Below are 20,129 nucleotides of genomic sequence, written 5' to 3'. Positions count from 1 at the left end.
CTAGTAGGAGTAATTTATGGGCCCTCTAATGGTAACCTCAGGGTGGACAGATTATAAACCAAAAATAATGGGAGTTTTTAGGAACTGCAAAAACCATGTGCAAATTTAGTCTTCATATTGATTGGACACGATATATTTGGCAAGAGAAGCCTAGAATAATAATTCATAGTCTATTTTGGAAGTTTTTTGGAATCACCCAAGGAACAGGCCATTTTAGCCTTGATAATGAAGTAGGATTAATGAATAGGCCTCTTGGTAAGAATGATGACAACATGAAATTTCATATTCAGTTGGCTACGGTGGTTGTACATTAAAAGGCACGATGATAGATAAGTGTGGCAGACACTTGACATATTCCATAGCTGTCAAAGATATTTTCCATTATAAAAGAAAGACAATACAAGGAGGATGTGGTATTTTTGGGAATAGTATCACATAGAAAGGACAAACACAGTGCAGCAAAGATTGACGGTGGGCGTGAGTGTTGAGAAAATTTGAAATGAAAACGAAGTGACATAAAATGAAGAAGCAGAAATTAGAATATGGAAAAAAACTAACAAGAAGTATTAAAATAGTAAGATATTACACAAATATATAAAAAGGAAGCAAGTAATCAAGGTAGATATTGGAGAGGATGAGACTTGCCAGGGAATTTGAACAAATATTTTTTAATTGTCTTTACAATACAGCGCATCCCAAGAATGGTAGAAAATCAAGATGCAAAAGAGAAGAACTAACAACCACTCAGTTGAGAAAAAGTGCTAGCAAAACAAATGAGTTAAAGGCTGCTGAGACTCCTGGACTTGATGGCAGGCTTTATAGTGTCTTCTGGGAGCTGGTTATGGAGAAATAATGGATGAAATGGTTGTTTTCTTGCAAAATTCCTTATTTCTGAAAAGGTTCAAGGAGATTAAAAGATTGCATATATAACCCCTCCTTTCTCAAAAAGAGAAAAACCAAAACAAAAACTATTGCCTGGTCAGTTTAATGTCTGTCATCAGGAATACACTAAAATCCATTATTAAGGAAATAGCAGCAGGACATTTGAAAAATCATAATACAGTCAAGCAGAATCAGAATAGCCCTGTAATAGGTGTTGTTGAGAGCCCAGAGAACACTACCTCCAGTTGTCGGCTTACAAAGAGTGGAGAAGAGTCACTTCTCATAACCTCACAAATTACTTTATCAGTGTATTAAATAAGACGTGTTGCTTAACCGTTTTGATCATAAGACTAGACATTATATATTTTCCCACAAACTGAACTGTGTCCTACTTATACACCCACTAGAGTCCTCTGACACTTCCCAAGTAGTCACAGAACATTAAAGCTAATAGCTGATCAGGATAGCTGCTACTGCTGATGAGACCTGACACTGGCCAGGTGCTGCACACGATGTCATCACCACATCCTTTGCTTATTTGTTGTGAATTTCTAATTAAATCACCACTTGTCTTACGGCACCTTGTGGGAATTCGATGTGATCAGTTGCAGGAACAGCAACTCATATTCCGCTTGGGAACCCTGCAGCCCAATGGTATCAATGTGGACTTCACCAGCTTCAAAATCTCCCCCTCCCCCCACCGCATCCCAAAACCAGCCCAGTTCGTCCCCTCCCCCCACTGCACCACACAACCAGCCCAGCTCTTCCCCTCCCCCCACCGCATCCCAAAACCAGCGCAGCCTGTCTCTGCCTCCCTAACCTGTTCTTGCTCTCACCTATCCCTTCCTCCCACCCCAAGCCGCACCTCCATCTCCTACCTACTAACCTCATCCCACCTCCTTGACCTGTCCGTCTTCCCTGGACTGACTTATCCCCTCCCCACCTATACTCTTCTCTCCACCTATCTTCTTTTCTCTCCATCTTCGGTCCCCCTCCCCTCTCTCCCTATTTATTCCAGAACCCTCACCCCATCCCCCTCTCTGATGAAGGGTCTAGGCCCGAAACGTCAGCTTTTGTGCTCCTGAGATGCTGCTTGGCCTGCTGTGTTCATCCAGCTTCATACTTTATTATCTAAATGACTGTGTCTGTTTTCTGGAGACTGCGTGTTGAGTTTTATTGAGGCAATTGTGTTTGGATTGACTAAACATAGAGACTTAGAGTTGATTTTGTTTTCTTTACTCATTAATGGGATGAGGGCATTGCTGGCTAGGCAGCATTTATTGCCCATCCCTAATTACCCAGAGGACAGTTAAGAGTCAGCCACATTGCTGTGGGCCTGGAATCACATGTAGGCCAGACCAGGTAAGGACAGCAGTTTCCTTCCTTAATGGACAATAGTGACCAGATGGGTTTTTCCTGCAATCGGCAACAGATTCATGGGCATCATTAGATTCTTAATTCCAGATATTTTATTGGATTCAAATTCCACCATCTGCCATGGCAGGTTTCGAACCCCAGAATGTTATCTAGGTCTCTGGATTAACAGTCCAGCAATAATACCACTAGGCCATCATCGCCTGTGATATGTAAACCATTTCTAGCGAGTATTACTTAAAAGGTTATCCAAAGTGTGTGTAGAATAAGTGAATAGCAATCTTCAGTATTTACAAGGTGGACTAGATAAAAACATTCAACCACAGTTCACATATTCATGAATGATAAAAGTCAAAAGGAGTGTACAGTTCCAAAATTAACCACCCACAGAAAGAAGTTAAATCTTGTATGAAAAGAATTTTTAGATGCTTTGATTCTGTATTATAACTAAAAGAAAACTCCTAACACTTAGACCTGCAAACTCTTGCTATACCTTTCTCATAGTATTTTCCTTCCTGTCTGTCATCATGCACTTTATTCTTCTTCTTTGGTTTCTTCCGTACACAGAAGTTGAAAAAAAAGCTGACTGCCTAACAGTGATTTTTCAAGTTATTCACAACTTCTTCCTCTTCTCAATATCAACTTCTAAGAAAAATAATCTTCACATATGCCTTCTGAAAACGTCAGAAACAGGAGAGGAGAGGTCACACTTTTTTATAGGCCCCCGCAAAGTTCCAGGGATGTGGAGGAGAGGATTGGCAAAACGATTCTGGGCAGAAGTGAAAGGAACAGGGTGGTCATTATGGGAGACTTTAACTTCCCTAACATTGACTGGAATTGCTATAACTCTAGTACGTTGGATGGATCAGTTTTTGTCCAATGTGTGCTGGATGGTTTCCTGACACAGTATGTCGAAGGGCCGACAAGAGGGGAGGCCACACTGGATCTGGTACTTGGTAACAAACCAGGCCAGGTGTTTGATTTAGTGGTAAGTGAGCACTTTGGAGAGAATGACCATAATTTGGTTACGTTTAGTTTAGCAATGGAAAGGGATAGGAACATGCCACAAGGCAAGAGTTATAGATGGGGGAAGGGCAATTATAATGTGATTAGGCAAGACTTAGGAAGCATAGAATGGGGTTGCAAAATGCAGGGAATAGGGACAATCGAAATGTGGAGCTGGTTTAAGGAAGAGAGATTGCGTGTCCTTGACAGGTATGTCCTTGTTAGGCAGGGAGGAAGTGATAAGGTAAGGGAACCATGGTTTACTAGAGAAATTGCATCTCTTGTTAAGCGGAACAGGGAGGCTTATGTGAAGATGAGACGATATGGCTCAGATGAGGCGATGGAGAATTACAGATTAGCTAGGAAGGATTTAAAGAGAGTGTTAAGAAGAGCAAGGAGGGGACATAAGCAGACATTAGCAGGTAGAATAAAGGAGAACCCTAAAGCTTTCTATAGGTATGTGAGGAATAAGAGGATGACTAGAGTAGGAATAGGACCAGTCAAAGACAGAAGTGGGAAGTTGTGTGTGGACCTTGTGGAGATCGGAGAGGTGCTAAGCGAATATTTCTCATCTGTTTTTGCTCAGGAAAAGGAGAATATTGTAGAGAAGACTGAGGTATGGGCTACTAGAATTGAAAGGATTTGATAAGTAAGGAGGAGGTGTTAACAATTCTAGAAGGTGTGAATGTAGATAAATCCCCTGGTCCAGATGGGATTTTTCCAAGGATTCTCTGGGAAGCTAGGGAAGAGGTGGCGGAGCCTTTGGCCTTGATCTTTGAGTCCTTGTTGTCTGCAAGTTTAGTACCAGAGGACTGGAGGATTGCAAATGTGCCCTTGTTCAAGAAAGGCAGTGGAGATGATCCAGGTAATTATAGACCTGTGAGCCTTACATCTGGTGTAGGAAAAGTTTCGGAAAGGATTATAAGAGATAGGATATATAATCATCCAGCAAGCAAGAATTTGATTGGAAATAGTCAACGTGGATTCGTCAAGGGCAAGTCGTGTCTCACAAACCTCATTGAGTTTTTTGAGAAGGTGACCAAGCATGTGGATGAGGGTAGGGCAGTTGCCGTGGTGTACATGAACTTCAGTAAAGCTTTTGATAAGGTTCCACGTGGTGGGCTATTGGAGAAAATACAGAGGCATGGGATTGAGGGAGATTTAGCAGTTTGGATTAGAAATTGGCTTTCTGTAAGAAGGCAACGAGTGATGGTTGATGAAAAATATTCAGCCTGGAGTCTAGTTACTAGTGGTGTGCCTCAAGAATCTGTTTTGGGACCACTTCTGTTTGTCATTTTTATAATTGACTTGGACGCAGGCATTGGTGGAAGGGTTAGTAAGTTTGCAGATGACACTAAAGTCGGTGGAGAGGTGGACAGTGTGGAAGAATGTTCCAGGTTGCAGGGAGACTTGGATAAACTGCAGAATTGGGCTGAAAGGTGGCAAATGGAGTTTAATACAGATAAATGTGAGGTGATTCACTTTGGGAGGAATAATACGAAGGCAGAATAGCGGGTCAATGGAAAGATTCTTGGTAGTGTGGATGTGCAGAGGGATCTTGGTGTCCGTGTACATAGATCCCTGAAAGTTGCCACCCGGGTTGATAGTGCTGTTAAGAAGGCTTATGGTGTGTTAGGTTTTATTGGTAGAGGGATTGAATTCCGGAGCCGTGATGTCATGCTGCAACTGTACAAAACGCTAGTGCGGCCTCATTTGGAATATTGCGTGCAGTTCTGGTTGCCCCATTACAGGAAGGATGTGGAAGCATTGGAAAAGGTGCAGAGGAGATTTACCAGAATGTTGCCTGGTCTGGAGCGAAGGCCTTATGAAGAAAGTCTGAGCGACTTGGGCCTGTTCTCATTGGAGAGAAGAAGGCTAAGAGGGGATTTAATAGAGACATTCAAGATGATCAGAGGATTAGATAGGGTGGACAGTGAGAGTCTTTTTCCGAGGATGATGACTTCAGCTTGTACGAGGGGGCATAGCTACAAATTGAGGCGTGATAGATTTAAGACAGATGTCAGAGGCAGGTTCTTTACTCAAACAGTGGTAAGGGCGTGGAATGCCCTGCCTGCCAATGTAGTGAACTCACCCACATTAGGGACATTTCAACACTCCTTGGATAAGCATATGGATGATGATGAGATAGTGTAGGGGGATGGGCTTAGATTAGTTCACAGGCCGGCGCAACATCGAGGGCCGAAGGGCCTGTTCTGTGTTCTATGTTCTATGTTCTAAAACCCAATAGATAATTCCTTCATATCTCCTTTATCTGGTAAAGCACAAATGAATGATATTAATAGCATTCCTTTTAATGTTTAAAAGGTTTTTTTCAGCCGAGATTATTTTTCCTCATGTGACATTCTATTTGCATAATTTTTTCTGACACATTCCTTCATCACTTTACAGTCTCCAATTTAATGGGTGCAAGGATGCTTCATTTTATTAGCTATTTCAAAAAATAATAAAGAATTTCCGTAGAAACATTGTGTAGGGTAATGCTGTAAAGTTCAGGTTTGATTGTACTGTGATTCATTTAAATTAAGTTTTAAGATGAATGGAAAATGGTGATAATACTCAGCAGGTCTAGCAGCATTTGTGAAGAGTGATAGAATTAATGTTCCATGTTAAAAGCAGTTCATCAGATTTGCAATACAAAATTTATTTCAGATTTGGTTGGTTTGGCATTGACCCTGAAGAAGTGGCAAAACCTTGGTTAAACTACCTTGGAGCGGCTCTGTCCTTCATGAGGTAAACCTGTCCAGCCATTTTGAATTAAGAGTAGTTGATACAGTGCTATTCACCAGCTACGTTTATAACATGTGCTTGATCTGGTAATATAGATTGGTTATATTTAACTAATGTTGTATAATTGCAGGTGTTTTTAGTATTTTTGTACAAGTTATTATTTTAATTGATTTGTGGGGAACGAAAAGTGTCCACTCATCTGGAACGTTGACTGTTGTAATGAAATTCAAAAAATTGAATTTGGAGCCATACATTTTAATATGTTGATTTTAATACTTCTTGTTTCAGTGCTATCATATTCTTCTTTGTCAAGAGTGATGTAAATACGAGAAACCATTCTGAATCAACACTTCCGCTACTAATTGACAGTGTAAGTAGCAGTTCCCTGTCGAATTCTCGGAAAATTTCATTCAGTGGAGCAAACTGTTCTGCATGTAAATTAAGTAAATTGCCTGTTTTGTGTTGCCTCTGGATTTTGACTATGTATTCTGTGAATATTGTATTCAAATAATATTCCATAATGATGGAACACATAAAACATGATCAGTAAGATGATTTTTGTTTTCTTCTTTTGCACCTCCATTGGTCATATTGTTATTACAGAAAATTATGGCTTATTCCTCAGAGTAGGAATTACTTACAATGCACTGTTCATGGCCCATGCTGAATTCAGGTGTGCTCAAGGACTCCACCTACCTTTGGGGGAGAAAAATTAAGGAAATAAGAACCCTGCTTCAAGTTTGAAGGCATGTATAGTACTTTCACGCCTGTTGGCAGTTAGCCCTTTTTGCTGCAGCCCGATGGGGTGAAAATTCATTGGGATAGTTTATAATCTTATGCAGTTAATTTTCTGGGGCATTTGTGGCAAAGGGCTTGGGGTGCTGAGTGCGGATGTGGTGATTTCTGCAAAACCAGCAGCAGCTCTGTGGAATGCACATGACTGTACTCTACAATTGCAACCACACTGGAGAAGCCTGGGCATATGTCTCTATGTTACAAGTCCAATTCCCTCGACCTTCCTCCCCACTCCTGGGAATAACGGGGTAGTGTAAAAGAGTTGGAGATGCATCATAATGGAAATTATATCCTCTCTATCTTGTTAGGATTAATGGTCATAGGAGAAGTAATGCAGGAAAATTGATCCCGTAATCTTTGTTAAAGTTATATGACTCCATTTTGTGACTAATCTAAAACAGTGCAAAATAAACCTTTCATTGTGCAGTTTAAACATGTAAAAAAAATCAAAATTCTAGAATAGATTAGTATTGTTTGATCAGCAGTACATTGGCCAATTATATACTTAAGATCTCATTAATCCCCAATGGGGTTTTAATTTTTTATGGTTTGTCAGCGTGAGAGTTGATCATAAGACATTTAACAAGAGCTGCAAACATCCCTATGTTTACCTTGGTTAAATCTATGGTGAAATGAATAACATTTATCATGCAGACAAAGAAGACAAAATACTGGATGAATTTAAGGATAGATAATGTTTGAATAAACAATTTGTGTGTTATTCATACTGTATCAAGTACATTGAGAAACACCGAATAATGACAATAAATTTCACTGTAAAGCAAAATGCTGTAAATGCTGAAAAAATAGAAGTGATGAAAATGCCCTGCAAGCCAAACAATATCAATGGAGTGAGATAGAGATAACTGGTGAAATTTAATGTCCTCCCATGGCAGGAGGTGCAGCAAATTGTAATCCTGCTGCCTACCTGCCACTGCCCTGATTAAGTCAATGGTGAGGTGATCCGTATGAAGATAGTCAGTGCCTGATTAAGAGAGCCTGCAATGGGATGATGCTGCCTCATTTAGAGCCAGTCACCTGCCATTTTTGCCGACCCACTCGACTCTGTGATTCACCCCTCCTGCCATCACTTACCTAAGTCTGCATCCATTAACAATTTTAAGTCTTATGTACATTAGTATCAGCAGCAACCATTGCCCCCACAGAGCAAGGAATAGCTACCAGCCACTGGTTGACAACTTTCATCAAATGGCACTTCTGCACTTGTGGCCCTTGATCCCTCAGGGAATGCCGACCACTACCCAATCAAGTACCTGATTGATGGGTAATGCCAACATTGACTCCATTAAACATCTTCCAATATTTTATATCAAAGACCTTTTATCAGAATGGTTGTGATGAAAAGTCATAAACTTTAAATATTAGGTCTGTTTCCAGCCCACAGATGGTGCTTACTTGCTGAGTATTTCCAACATAATCTTATTAGTGATGTTTTGAAGAATAAAACAGTAATTACATTTCTCCCTACAGTTCTGATGACTTTTTTTTACTGTAAGCAGTAAAATATGCTCCATCTAAGCTGCACAGGCAAAGCAGCATAATCTGCTATCCACACTAGACATTAGGAAACACATCTACACATACCCTTGTATTGTGTCTGCATTACCATTAACTTCCTTTAATTCAGCTACATACGAAGCAATCCACAGACACTCAAATACCGAAACAATTATTTCAACTTCATTGCATTTGCAACCAAAATAAAACACTCAAGTAGGTAAGTTAAGCTTAACAGCCCAAACTAGCCCTTACCCGATTAATTGTGAAATTGAGTTATGAATCCAACCAACGGAATCTGTCTCTGGCTATGTCCAGTGTTCAATCCTTATGAAGCATCATTCTTTGGAGTTCTCATAGAACCCCTACAATGTGTGGAAATAGGCCATTCAGCCCAACAAGTCCACACTGCCCCTCAGAGCATCCCTCATAACCCATCTACTCTATGCATCCCTGAACACTGTGGGCAATATAGCATGGCTAGTCCACTTAGTCTGAACATCTTTGGACTGTGGGAGGAAACTGGAGCACCCAGAGGAAATCCACGCAGACATGAGGAAAATGTGAAAACTCTGCACAGACAATCACCCAATGGTGGAATCGAAACCAGGTCTCTAGTGCTGTGAAGCAGCAGTGCTAATCACTGAGCTATTGTACCATCCAGTTTTTAAAAATCTTAGACTTAGAATCCCTACATTGTGGAAACAGATTCTGCTGCTGAAGATTCCAGAAGTTTAATTCTTATAGGATTTTCTTCTTGTTAATCTGTGATGTGACATTATTCATGATCTTCTGAAGTCACCAAGTCTGTGACTGAATTTCTTATCAGGGGTGGCTTCTCTGTTCCATGTTTCATTCAGTGTTAGCTGTTGATTTGAAACAGAGCCTGTCCTGCCCTTAACTCCTTAAATTCTTCTGCAGGCAATCTTATTTGCTCATTTAGCACAAGGCAGCTAGTTATAAAGCAGTTGTTACCTCCCCTCTCCAGGAAACAGTTTGTTTATTTTGCTTCGACTCCATTTATCCAAGTGATTTTTAATTGTTTTCAATTCCCTTATTTCACTTTGTCCTTTCCTCTCGTCTTGGGAAACAGTTTATTCCAGGAAACTGATTCTTTCAATCCACGAACAGTTTTTCAAGTTCTACAGTTTACGTTGTCACACTTGGGACCCCTCGGATTGTAAGCTGATGGCACATTGTAAATCAATATTAAAGGGAATATTCATTGAGAATATGAACCCAATCAGTGTTATGTGAGAAAGTTCAAGTTATGTCCCTTGACATCCTTTTCCCTCCAATAGTATCTATACTTTTTTCTCTCTATACAACCAACTAACATTCACTGTTAACAGACAAGGAGCAACATAATGGAGACATGGGTACAATGGGAAAGAAAACCAGAGAGGCACAAAGTAATGGAGAACAGGCAGATTAGAAGTTCAATTGCAGGTTTGATTAAGATTTAACTTCGGCAGATCATTCCATTAGAAAAAGGATTAAATGAAGACAAAGAGAGTAAATGCATTTGTGCACTTAATGATTTATGCAAGTAGCAAATGAATTCTGGGGAAGAAACAGAATTTTTGCCATGATCTATAGCAACCTGCTTAACATTTTCTCTTTGTTTTTGAGCTAATTCTTTAATTGGCTCAAAATTCTTTGAAGTCTATTTTCAAGATGCAGTTTATCATTTTTAAATTTTGAATTATGGTTTTAGATTTTATGTAGCTTTCCAAATGTTGTATTCCATTATCAGGGTGACTGTTATTGCATAAATATTCACATGCTTTGTTGTTGAGTGTTTTTAATGCATCTAGAAATTATTTGAATGATATAGATTTTATGTGCGAGTCACAACCTGGGTGGAGTTATAGTGGTATTTTTTTGTTCATTGGTATCTTGCATTCTTATTCTCTTTTTGAATGAAAATGATATTGGAAAAGTTTCTATTTTGAATCTTTAACAATCTTTTTATTTATGAACCCCATGCATTCCAAACTCCATATCATGGATTCTGATACATAATAATAGCCTACAAGCAAGAAATGCTAAAGATGCATCAGTTTCTAAAAAGGAATTTTTGAATTTTCTGAGACTGTTTATTTCCTTTAAAGAGATAAGCAGTTATGAGTAGAAGTTTGATACTGATTTGGAAGTGCCTAACAGCATTTATTTTTAAATATAGAATATAAATACTAGTGAAGAAACGATCTTGTCAGATGAATCCTGGGTAGACAAACTTAGTCCCCTAAAGAAAAGACTTGTGTAAGTATTGTGTATTCTATTGAAAGTGATGTAAAGGCCTTTTAAACCAATGATGAACATTTGTGGTCTTCTAGATCTAAAAAGCTTGGTGTTATTGGTGTTCAGACTGTGCACTGACACTCAGTTTAAGCCTGTGCTGAAGATACACATGGCTTACTGAGAACTTGTACTTGTACAAACTGCACACGTTTCACTGTGGCCCTAATTTTTATTCAGGGCAGAAGCCTCCCCAAAGTAGAGCTGGACTGTTTGTGTAACACTCCAGTTGTGCATTCAGTTTCAAAGGGAAACATTGCCGCAAAAAATTGCATGTCTTGGTGATATTCTTTTCAAAGTAAAATAGTTCCATTCATTCATCAAAACATTTTACTCAATTTTTCCTTCAAATAGCTAAGTCCCCAAACCAGGCCTCGTGTTCATAGGACATTTTCTTCTTAAAGATCATCTCCTGATGTGCACCTTCACATGAGTACATCTTGAGCAATACACTGGACAAGCACTAAATATTGAACTGCATCAACCTTATATGGTCATATGAATTCAGTTAATCTGGAAGTGAATTTAAACTGGTGTTTAATATGTTTGGCTTCTGAATGTACAACCTTTAATATCAGTTGATTCAAACAGAATCCAAATGATGTAGGGAATAATGAGAGAGTAATGTTATTTATTAGCTTATCTCGCTTCAATAGCCTTCAATTTTTTGTGCAGTCGACTGGTAGGTCTTGGAATGCTGAACGGTTCCTTTTATGTGTACCTGTGAAAATTTTGATCCATAGATTACTTTTTGAGTTTAGTGGCATTAGTTGCTCCAAGAGCAATCTGAATGCCTCAGTGTTAGGAAATTTGACATCCACTGCCCTGTGTCATCTTGTTTGATAGTGTAATCTAACAATAGAGCCCCATTTCAATCTGATGTGGATATTCATGTTTCTTCGTATGTGCACCAATCATTATAAAGGCAGACCAAAACACATGGTGAGGTAAATTAAGAAAAATATTGGAATCAATTATTATGGAAGTTATAGCAGCATACTTTGAAAACTACAATCTGATCAAGCACTGTCAGAATGACTTCATGAAAGGGAAATCATGTCTGACTAATTTATTAGAGTTTTTGAAGGAATTCTGAACCAGCATGGATGGGGGAAAGCAGTCTCTGTGTTGTATTTGGACTTCCAGAAGGTATTTGACCTTGTACGTCACAAAAGATTATAAAACAAGATCCCCTGGCATTGGAGGTGGTATATTGGCATGGATAGAGAATCGGCTGAGGGGCAGGAAACAGCACTTGGGGATAAGGGATTCTTTTTAAGTTTTGCAACCCATAACCAGTGGGGTTCCAGAGGGATCAGTGCTGGTAATGCAATTGTTTACAATAGATATTAATAACTTTGTGGAAGAAAGTAAATGTATTGTGGCCAAATCGGCAGACAACATAAAAATAGGCAAGGACAATACAAACAGTTCACAAAGACATATCGATTAAGTAAGTGAGCAAAAAGTTGGCGAATCGCTTATGACATAGGAAAGTGTGAAGATGTTCATTTTGTTACGGAGAACAAAAGACCAGTGTTATTTAAATGGAGAAAGGTGAACATAAAGGAACTTGGGTGTACTTGCACATTAAACACAAGGCTAGCACACAGATGTAGCAGGTGATCAGGAATGCTGATGGAATGTTGGCTTTTATTTCAAGGCATTTGAAGTATGATTAGAAGAGTCTTACTGCAACTGTACAAAGTGCTGGTAAGGCCACATTTGGAGTACTGTAAGAAGTTTTGGTCCCCTTATTGAAGGAAAGATAATATTTTATTGGAGGCAGTTCAATAGTATCATCCTTGTTATGATGGGATTGTTTTAAGGAGCAGCAGCAAATCGGGTTGGGATTGTATTCACTGGAGTTTAGAACAGTGAGAGTTGATCTCATTGAAACGTATGGGATTCTTGAGTGGCTTGACAAGGTAAATGCTAAGAGTATGCCTCCCTCATAGGAGAGTCTAGGACCAGAGTGCATAGTCTCAGAATAAAACATTGCCAATTTAAGACGTCTCGAGGGATTGAGAATCTTCAAAACTCCTCAGCACAGAGTTATGGGGCAGAGTCCTTGTGTATATTTAAGGCTGATAGAGATAGATTCTTGATCAGTGGACGAATCGAGGGTTATGGGGAAAAGGCAGGAAAATAGATATGAGGAATGTCAGTTGTTCAGCGGAGTAGGATCCCAGAAGGGCACGAGTGGTTGGCTGGGTAACAGTTATCTTTCACTGAATAAATTTGGGAAGTAACTAATACCCGAGGCACTACATGTATAGTGTCTCCCATCCTTCCACCTCCTCTAACCTAGTAATAAAGACTAAGTGTGGTGAGCAGGTAAGCTATTTGCATTTTTTTCTCATCTCATTATTATCTTTTGGGAAGGTTACCTAGATGCCTAATCCTCTGGGAGCGGTGGGGAAGGCAAAGCCAGAATCTGTTTGAGTATATATAACGAAGTAAACTTACTGGTGCAGAGAACACTTAAAGAGAGAAGACTACGAAACTAGAAACAAACTAATCAACTAAGTAGAGACGGCAGGTCAGGTGATATGCTGTAGCTGTATGATGTGGGAGCTAGCTAATCGCATTGAGATCAGCAGTGACCACATCTGCAGCAAGTGTTGGCTGTTTGAGGAGCTCCAGCTCAAAATTGATGAGCTGGAATCCGAACTCCAAACACTGCAGCACATCCGGGAGAGGGAGAGATACCTGGATGCTGTGTTCCAGGAGGGAGTCACACCTAGTTGATTAACTAATGTTAATTCGATCGGCAGGCAGGGACAGCAGTGTATGACTGGAGTGAGGCAGGTAGAGGGACCCTGCAGACGGGAACACAGGAGGCACAGCCCTTGACATTGTCCCACAGGTATGAGGCACTTGCTTCCTGCGTGGATGAGGAGCAGGGCTGCAGGAAGGATGAGTCAACTGACCATTGCACCATGGTCCAGGAGGCCATTCAAGAGGGGGGAGCTAAAATACAGATAGTAGTGGAACAAACTGTCTGGAAGGACAGACAGGAAGGTAAGGGAGTTGGTGTCACTCTGATTTTTAAGGATGATATCAGGGCAGTAGTAAGACATGATATAGGTTCTACTGAACAAAAGATTAAATCCATTTGGGTGGAAATTAGGAATAGTAAGGAGAAGAAGTCATTGATAGTTGTGGTCTATAGGCCACCAAATAATGACATCCTGGTGGGGCGGGCAATAAACATAGAAATAGCTAATGCAGGTTAAAATGGTACAGCTATTATCATGGGGGATTTTAATCTGAATATCGATTGGTCAAGCCAGATCGCCCTTGAGGAGGGGTTCATAGAATGCATCCGCGATAATTTCTTTGAACAATATGTAATGGAACCTATGAGGGAGCGAGCTATCCCAGGCCTAGTCCTGTGTAATGAGGCAGGAATAACAAATGATCTCACGTTAGGGATCCTCTCGGAAGGAGCGATCACAATATCGTCGAATTTAAAATACAGATGGAGCGTAAGAAGGTTAAACCCAGTACCAATGTCCTATACTTAAACAAAGGAGACTATGATGAGATGAGGGAGGAGTCAGGTAAGGTAAAATGGAGGCAAAAACCTTATGGTGTGTCAATTGAGGAACAGTGGAGGACTTTCAAAATGATTTTTCAGTGCTCACCAGAAGTATATTCCACTGATAAAGAAGAAATATAGGAAAATAAATAGTCAGCCACGGATATCTAAGGAAATAAAGGAAAGTATCTGATTTGAAAAAACGGACAAAAAGGCAATGATTAGTGGGAAACTAATAGACTGGGGAGTCTTTAAATGCCAACAGAAAGCCACAAAGAAAATTATAAAGACAAGTAAGATAGATTATGAGAGTAAGCTAGCTCAAAATATAAAAACAGGCAGCAAAAGTTTGAATAAATATGTAATTCATAAAAGTGTGGTGAAGGTAAACATTGGCCGTTTAGAGGATGAGAAAGCCAATTTAATAACAGGGAATGAGGAAATAGCCGAGGCATTAAACAGTTATTTTGTTTCAGTCTTCACAGTGGAAGACACAAATAATGTGCTGAAAACCGATGAGAAGGCTATGGCAGGTAAGGACCAAGAAACTATCATCACTTAAGAGGCAGTGCTGGGCAAGCTAATAGAGCTAAAGGTCGGCAAGTCTCCTAGCCCCGATGAAATGCATCCCAGGGTACTAAAAGAAGCGAGGGGGGAAATAGCAAATGCACTAGTAATTATGCACCAAAATTCACTGGACTCTGGGGGTGGTTCCTGCAGATTGGAAAACAGCCAGTGTGACGCCACTGTTTAGAAAAGGAAGTAGACAAAAAGCAGGTAACTATAGGCCAGTTAGCTTAACTTCAGTAATGGGGAAAATGCTTGAATCTATCATTAAGGAAGAAATAGCAAGATATCTGGACATAAATTCTCCCATTGAGAACAGCAAGCTTGGGTTCATGAAGGTAGGTCATGATTAACTAATTTGATGGAATTCTTTGATGGCATTACTTGCATGATGGATTGTGGGGAACCTGTGGATATCATGTATCTGGATTTCGAGAAGGCTTTTGACATGGTGCCACACCAAACGCTGCTACATAAGGTAAAGCTCCATGGTATTACAGGTAATGTATCGGCATGGATAGAGGATTGTTTGACTAGTAGAAAGCAAAGAGTAGGGGTAAATGAGTGTTTTTCTGGTTGGCGGTCAATGGCTAGTGGTGTGCCTCAGGGATCAGTGTTGGGACCGCAATTGTTTACAATTTACGGAGATGATTTGGAGTTGGGGACTAAGTGTGGTGTGTCAAAGTTTGCAACGACATTAAGATGAATGGTACAGCAAAGTGTGCAGAAGACACTGAAAGTTTACAGAGGCATATAAATAGTCTTAGTGAGTGGGCAGAAGACTGGCAGATGGAGTACACTGTTGGTAAGTGTGAGGTCATCCATCTTAGTAGGAATAACAGGAAAATGGACTATGTTTTAAATGGTAAAAAATTGCAGCAGGCTGCTGTGCATCGGGACATGTGTGTCCTTGTGCTAAAAGTAGGATTGCAGATACAGCAGGTAATTAAAAAGGCAAATGGAATTTTGTCTGCCATTGCTAGAGGGATGGCGTTTAAAAACAGGGAGGCTGTGCTGCAGCTAGATAGAGTCCTGGTGAGACCACACCTGGAGTACTGTATGCAGTTTTGGTCTCCTTACTTGAGAAGAGATATACTAGCACTGGAGGGGTTGCAGAGGAGATTCATCCAGTTGATTCCAAAATTGAGAGGGTTGGGTTATGAGGAGAGACTGAGTAGGCAGGGATTATACTCATTGGAATTCAGAAGAATGAGGGGAGATCTTGTAGAAACATAAGATTATGAAGGGAATAGATAAAGTGGAGGCAGGGAGGTTGTTTCCATTAGCAGGTGAAACCAGGACTGGGGGACATAGCCTCAAAATAAATGGAAGCAGATGTAAGACTGAGGTCAGGAGGAACATCTTCACCCAAAGGGTTGTGAATCTGTGGAATTCCCTACCCCGTGAAGCGATTGAAGCTACCTCGCTGAATGTTTTTAAGGCGAGGCTAAATAAATTTTTGAACAGTAAAGGAATTAAGGGTTATGGTGAGCAGGCGGGTAAGTGGAGCTGAATCTCAGCCATGATGTTGTTTAATGGCGGGGCAGGCTGGAGGGGCAGGATGGCATACTCCTACTCCTAGTTCTTATGTTTTTATGAATGTCCGATCAGCCATGATCTTATTTGATGGTGAAGCAAGCTCAAGAGGCCGAATGGCTTCTTCCTGTTCCTGTTTCTTATGGTCATAATGCATGCATGAATGAAAGGGTCACATTCTAGTTAATTGCATTACATTGCTAAAAGAGTTGTGCTTCTGTGAGAAGCAAACTATCTTCACTGAAACAATTTGATGAAACCAAAGATGCTCCAAGGAAACAAACATTTAACAGCAACCCTGACTCCAGAACATGTCCTCTGTAAAGAATATCACCACAATGTTACATTGAGCTGGTGGGAAGGTGGTAGGCTAGCCACCTATGTTAAGTGCCCCATGGCAAAAGAGCACCTAGTGACAGCATATAATATCCAGCCAGTGCAATAACTATGCAACAAAGACAGAAGTTGCCAGGAGCTGGTGGCTTACACCCAAGTGTTTTGAAGGAAGTGGCTGCAGAAATGGTGAAGGCACTGGTCGAAATATTCTAAAACTTACTACATTCAGGGAGGGTTCCAGCGAATTGGAAAACTGCTTTTTTTTAACAAAGTGTGGAGCTGGATGACCACAGCAGGCCAAGCAGCATCTCAGGAGCTTAAAAGCTGACGTTTTCGGCCTAGACCCTTCATCAGCGAGGGGGTGGGGAGGGGGAACTGGAATAAATAGGGAGAGAAGGGGAGGCAGACCGAAGATGGAGAGAAAAGAAGATAGGTAGAGAGGAGAGTACAGGTGAGGAGGTGGGGGCGGGATAGGTCAGCCCAGGGAAGACGGACAGGTCAAGGAGGCGGGATGAGGTGGTAGGTAGGAAATGGAGGTGCGGCTTGAGGTGGGAGGAAGGGATGGGTGAGAGGAAGAACAGGTGAGGGAAGCGGAGACAGGCTGGGCTTGTTTTGTGATGCAGTGGGGGGAGGGGACGAGCTGGGCTGGTTTTGGGATACAGTGGTGGAAGGGAAGATTTTGAAGCTTGTGAAGTCCACATTGATACCATTGGGCTGCAGGGTTCCCAAGCAGAAAATGAATTGCTGTTCGTGCAACCTTCGGGTGGCATCATTGTGGCACTGCAGGAGGCCCATGATGGACCTGTTGTCTGAGGAATGGGAGGGAGAGTTAAAATGGTTCGTGACTGGGAGGACCACCCGAAGGTTGCAAGAACAGCAACTGATATTCCACTTGGGAACCCTGCAGCCCAATGGTATCAATGTGGACTTCACAAGCTTCAAAATCTCCCCTTCCACCACTGCATCCCAAAATCAGCCCAGTTCTTCCACTCCCCCCACTGCATCACAGAACCAGCCCAGCTCGTCCCCTCCCCCCACTGCATTCCAAAACCAGCCCAGCCTGTCTCCGCTTCCCTAACCTGTTTTTCCTCTCACCCATCCCTTCCTCCCACCTCAAGCCGCACTTCCATTTCCTACCTACCACCTCATCCTGCCTCCTTGACCTGTCTGTCTTCCCTGGACTGACCTATCTCCCCCCCCCACCCCCCCCACCACCACCACAACCGCCTCACCTATACTCTCCTCTCTCCCTGTCTTCTTTTCTCTCCGTCTTTGGTCCACCTCCCTCTCTTCCTATTTATTCCAGTTCCCTCTCCCCATCCCCCTCTCTGATGAAGGGTCTTGTCCCGAAACATCAGCTTTTGTGCTCCTGAGATGCTGCTTGGCCTGCTGTGTTCATCCAGCTCCACACTTTGTTATCTTGGATTCTCCAGCATCTGCAGTTCCCATTATCACTGTTTTTTCTAACATCCTGTTTAAGAGAGAAGGAAATAGAAAGTAAGAATCTACAGTCCATTTTTAATGAAGAAACATCAGGGCATTTAGAAATTCTTAACACAGTCCACTAGAGTCAATATGGTTCTGTGAAAGGGCAGTCACAATTGACAAATTTGCTGGGGTTATTTGAGGATTTAACAAGCAGAGTTTATAATGAGGTTTTGGAGAAAAAAGGTTATATGAAATAAGAGCTTGAGGTATTGAAGGTAATGTATTTATGGATTGAGGATTAGTTAACAAATAGAAGACAGTCAGGATTTAGCTTTTAACTATTTTTTAAATTAAAAGTAGAAAATATTTGGAATGCTTAGGCCAAATCAGCAGGAATGGGGAGTAAAATAAAGCTGGAGATCTTTTGGCTGAAAGTAACTTAACACTTAATGTCTTGAAAAAATCTAATAGTTATTCCCTGTGGTAAACTTTAGTCACAGAAGTACATTGCACAAATCTGTGAATTTGCAAATATTTGAGGAATCTTGCAACTATTATAATGCCTATCCAACTATCCATTGTATGCTCAAGGAGGTCAAGGCTCCTGGTCAGAGATGCCAATTCAAAATTATCTCCCCCAACGAAACATAATTCTGATAAAGGAGCTCAGTCCCAAATATTGGAACAGGTTAAAGAATATGTGGAACGTGTAATTTGTCATATTCTTGTTAAACTGATTTTTGTTCCCTTCCTCTCACTTACTTTAGAGGCTCATTCCTTGCAGTGACTGCAGGGTTATTGTATGGTTCTAGCTTTGTGCCAGTGATTTATATCAAGAACCAAGCTCTGAAGAATGAAACAGAATATAAAAATGCAAGCCAGTTTGGTAAGAATATTAGTGGATGCCTTTTTTCACCTGTATAATATAAAAGTTCACTATTTTGTCAGATTTAGAATAGGGACAGAAAAAAGAATAGAAATAGTTATGCTTCTAAACCTTAAAATTTTCTTTGAAGCTGTCTCGCTCTCTCGCGCTCTCTCACTCTTCCCTTCCCCCACCCACCTCTCTCTCCCCCACCCTCTCTCTCTCTCTCAAATTTCGATAGTCCCTTAGAGAACAGAATAAGTACTATAAACAAGGTTTCTGTGTTCCTGTCAATTTTCTACTGGAGTTATGGCAGAAGATCAGAGTAGTTCTCACATAAATTTGGGACAACTACATTTAGTATTTTCATTAATGATATGGTACTTCCAGTTTACAGAATGGTTAAACAAAATGTGCAGCATGTGTTCAGAAGAAAATACATGAGTTATTTTAAGATTTTAAAAGAAATTGATTTCTATAAATGTGACTCAATTAGTATAATACATTTTGTCTGTCTTTATGAGATCATCTGATCTCCTTTGCTTGGTGTAAAGTGCCAAGGATGTTAGTTTAAAATCTCCAAATGCCATTCTGTATCGTTTTCTCAAAATGATTTTACATCTACACGTTATCTTAATATCACCCAGACAACATGTTCATATTACCCACATGTTATCTTCCTTAAAAGTTTACGAACATTGAAAAATAGAAATTAAAAAATGGCCATTCAACACTTTGAATCTGTTCCTCTTGGTACTCAGTACGATCTGGCTGATTTGCAACCTAACTTCATACACCCAGCTTTATCCAGATACCTAGCACTTCTGGCTGAGAAAAATCTATCATTCTTAGTTTTAAAAAGAAATTGGTCCATCATTAATTGCCATTTATGGGAGGAGTTCCAATCATCTAAGTACTTTGCATGCCGAAATGCTTCCTAATTCCACACCTGTGATGTTTTTACTACCATTCCTAATGTGTAGTGTTTAGAAATGAACACAGTAGTCCAGATATGATCTAACCAGTGCTTTGTATGGCTGAGGAATTAGCCTCTGACCACTTGTAAGGAAGGGCCAGTTAGCTCAGCTGGCTGGATGCTGGTTTGAGATGCAGTGTGACACCAGAGCACAGGTTGAGATTGCCATGAAGGTTGTATTCTTTCAAACTCACCCCTTGCCTGAGCTGTGGCAGTACACGGTTAAAATACCATAAGTTATCTCTGTAATGAGA

General features: G+C 40.6%; 1 protein-coding gene across 12 annotated transcripts in view; it reads left to right on the top strand.

Annotated features, from left to right (window-relative positions):
* Nucleotides 1-20,129, top strand: part of LOC125459897 (transmembrane protein 144-like) — an 88,117-nt gene that overhangs the window by 39,690 nt on the left and 28,298 nt on the right. For all 12 annotated transcript variants that reach the window (XR_007249141.2, XR_009445602.1, XM_048546926.1 and 9 more), the window contains 4 exons: nt 5,932-6,012; nt 6,298-6,379; nt 10,508-10,587; nt 18,802-18,920. Coding sequence is in view for 10 of the 12 variants with exons in the window: in XM_048546926.1 (XP_048402883.1) it covers nt 5,932-6,012; nt 6,298-6,379; nt 10,508-10,587; nt 18,802-18,920 (362 nt within the window). In the remaining 2 variants the exon portion in view is untranslated. The remainder of the gene's footprint in view (nt 1-5,931; nt 6,013-6,297; nt 6,380-10,507; nt 10,588-18,801; nt 18,921-20,129) is intronic.

This window comes from Stegostoma tigrinum, chromosome 1 (genome assembly GCF_030684315.1).
Source record: "Stegostoma tigrinum isolate sSteTig4 chromosome 1, sSteTig4.hap1, whole genome shotgun sequence".
Lineage (NCBI taxonomy): Eukaryota > Metazoa > Chordata > Chondrichthyes > Orectolobiformes > Stegostomatidae > Stegostoma > Stegostoma tigrinum.
This window is presented reverse-complemented; position numbering and strand designations above follow the sequence as displayed.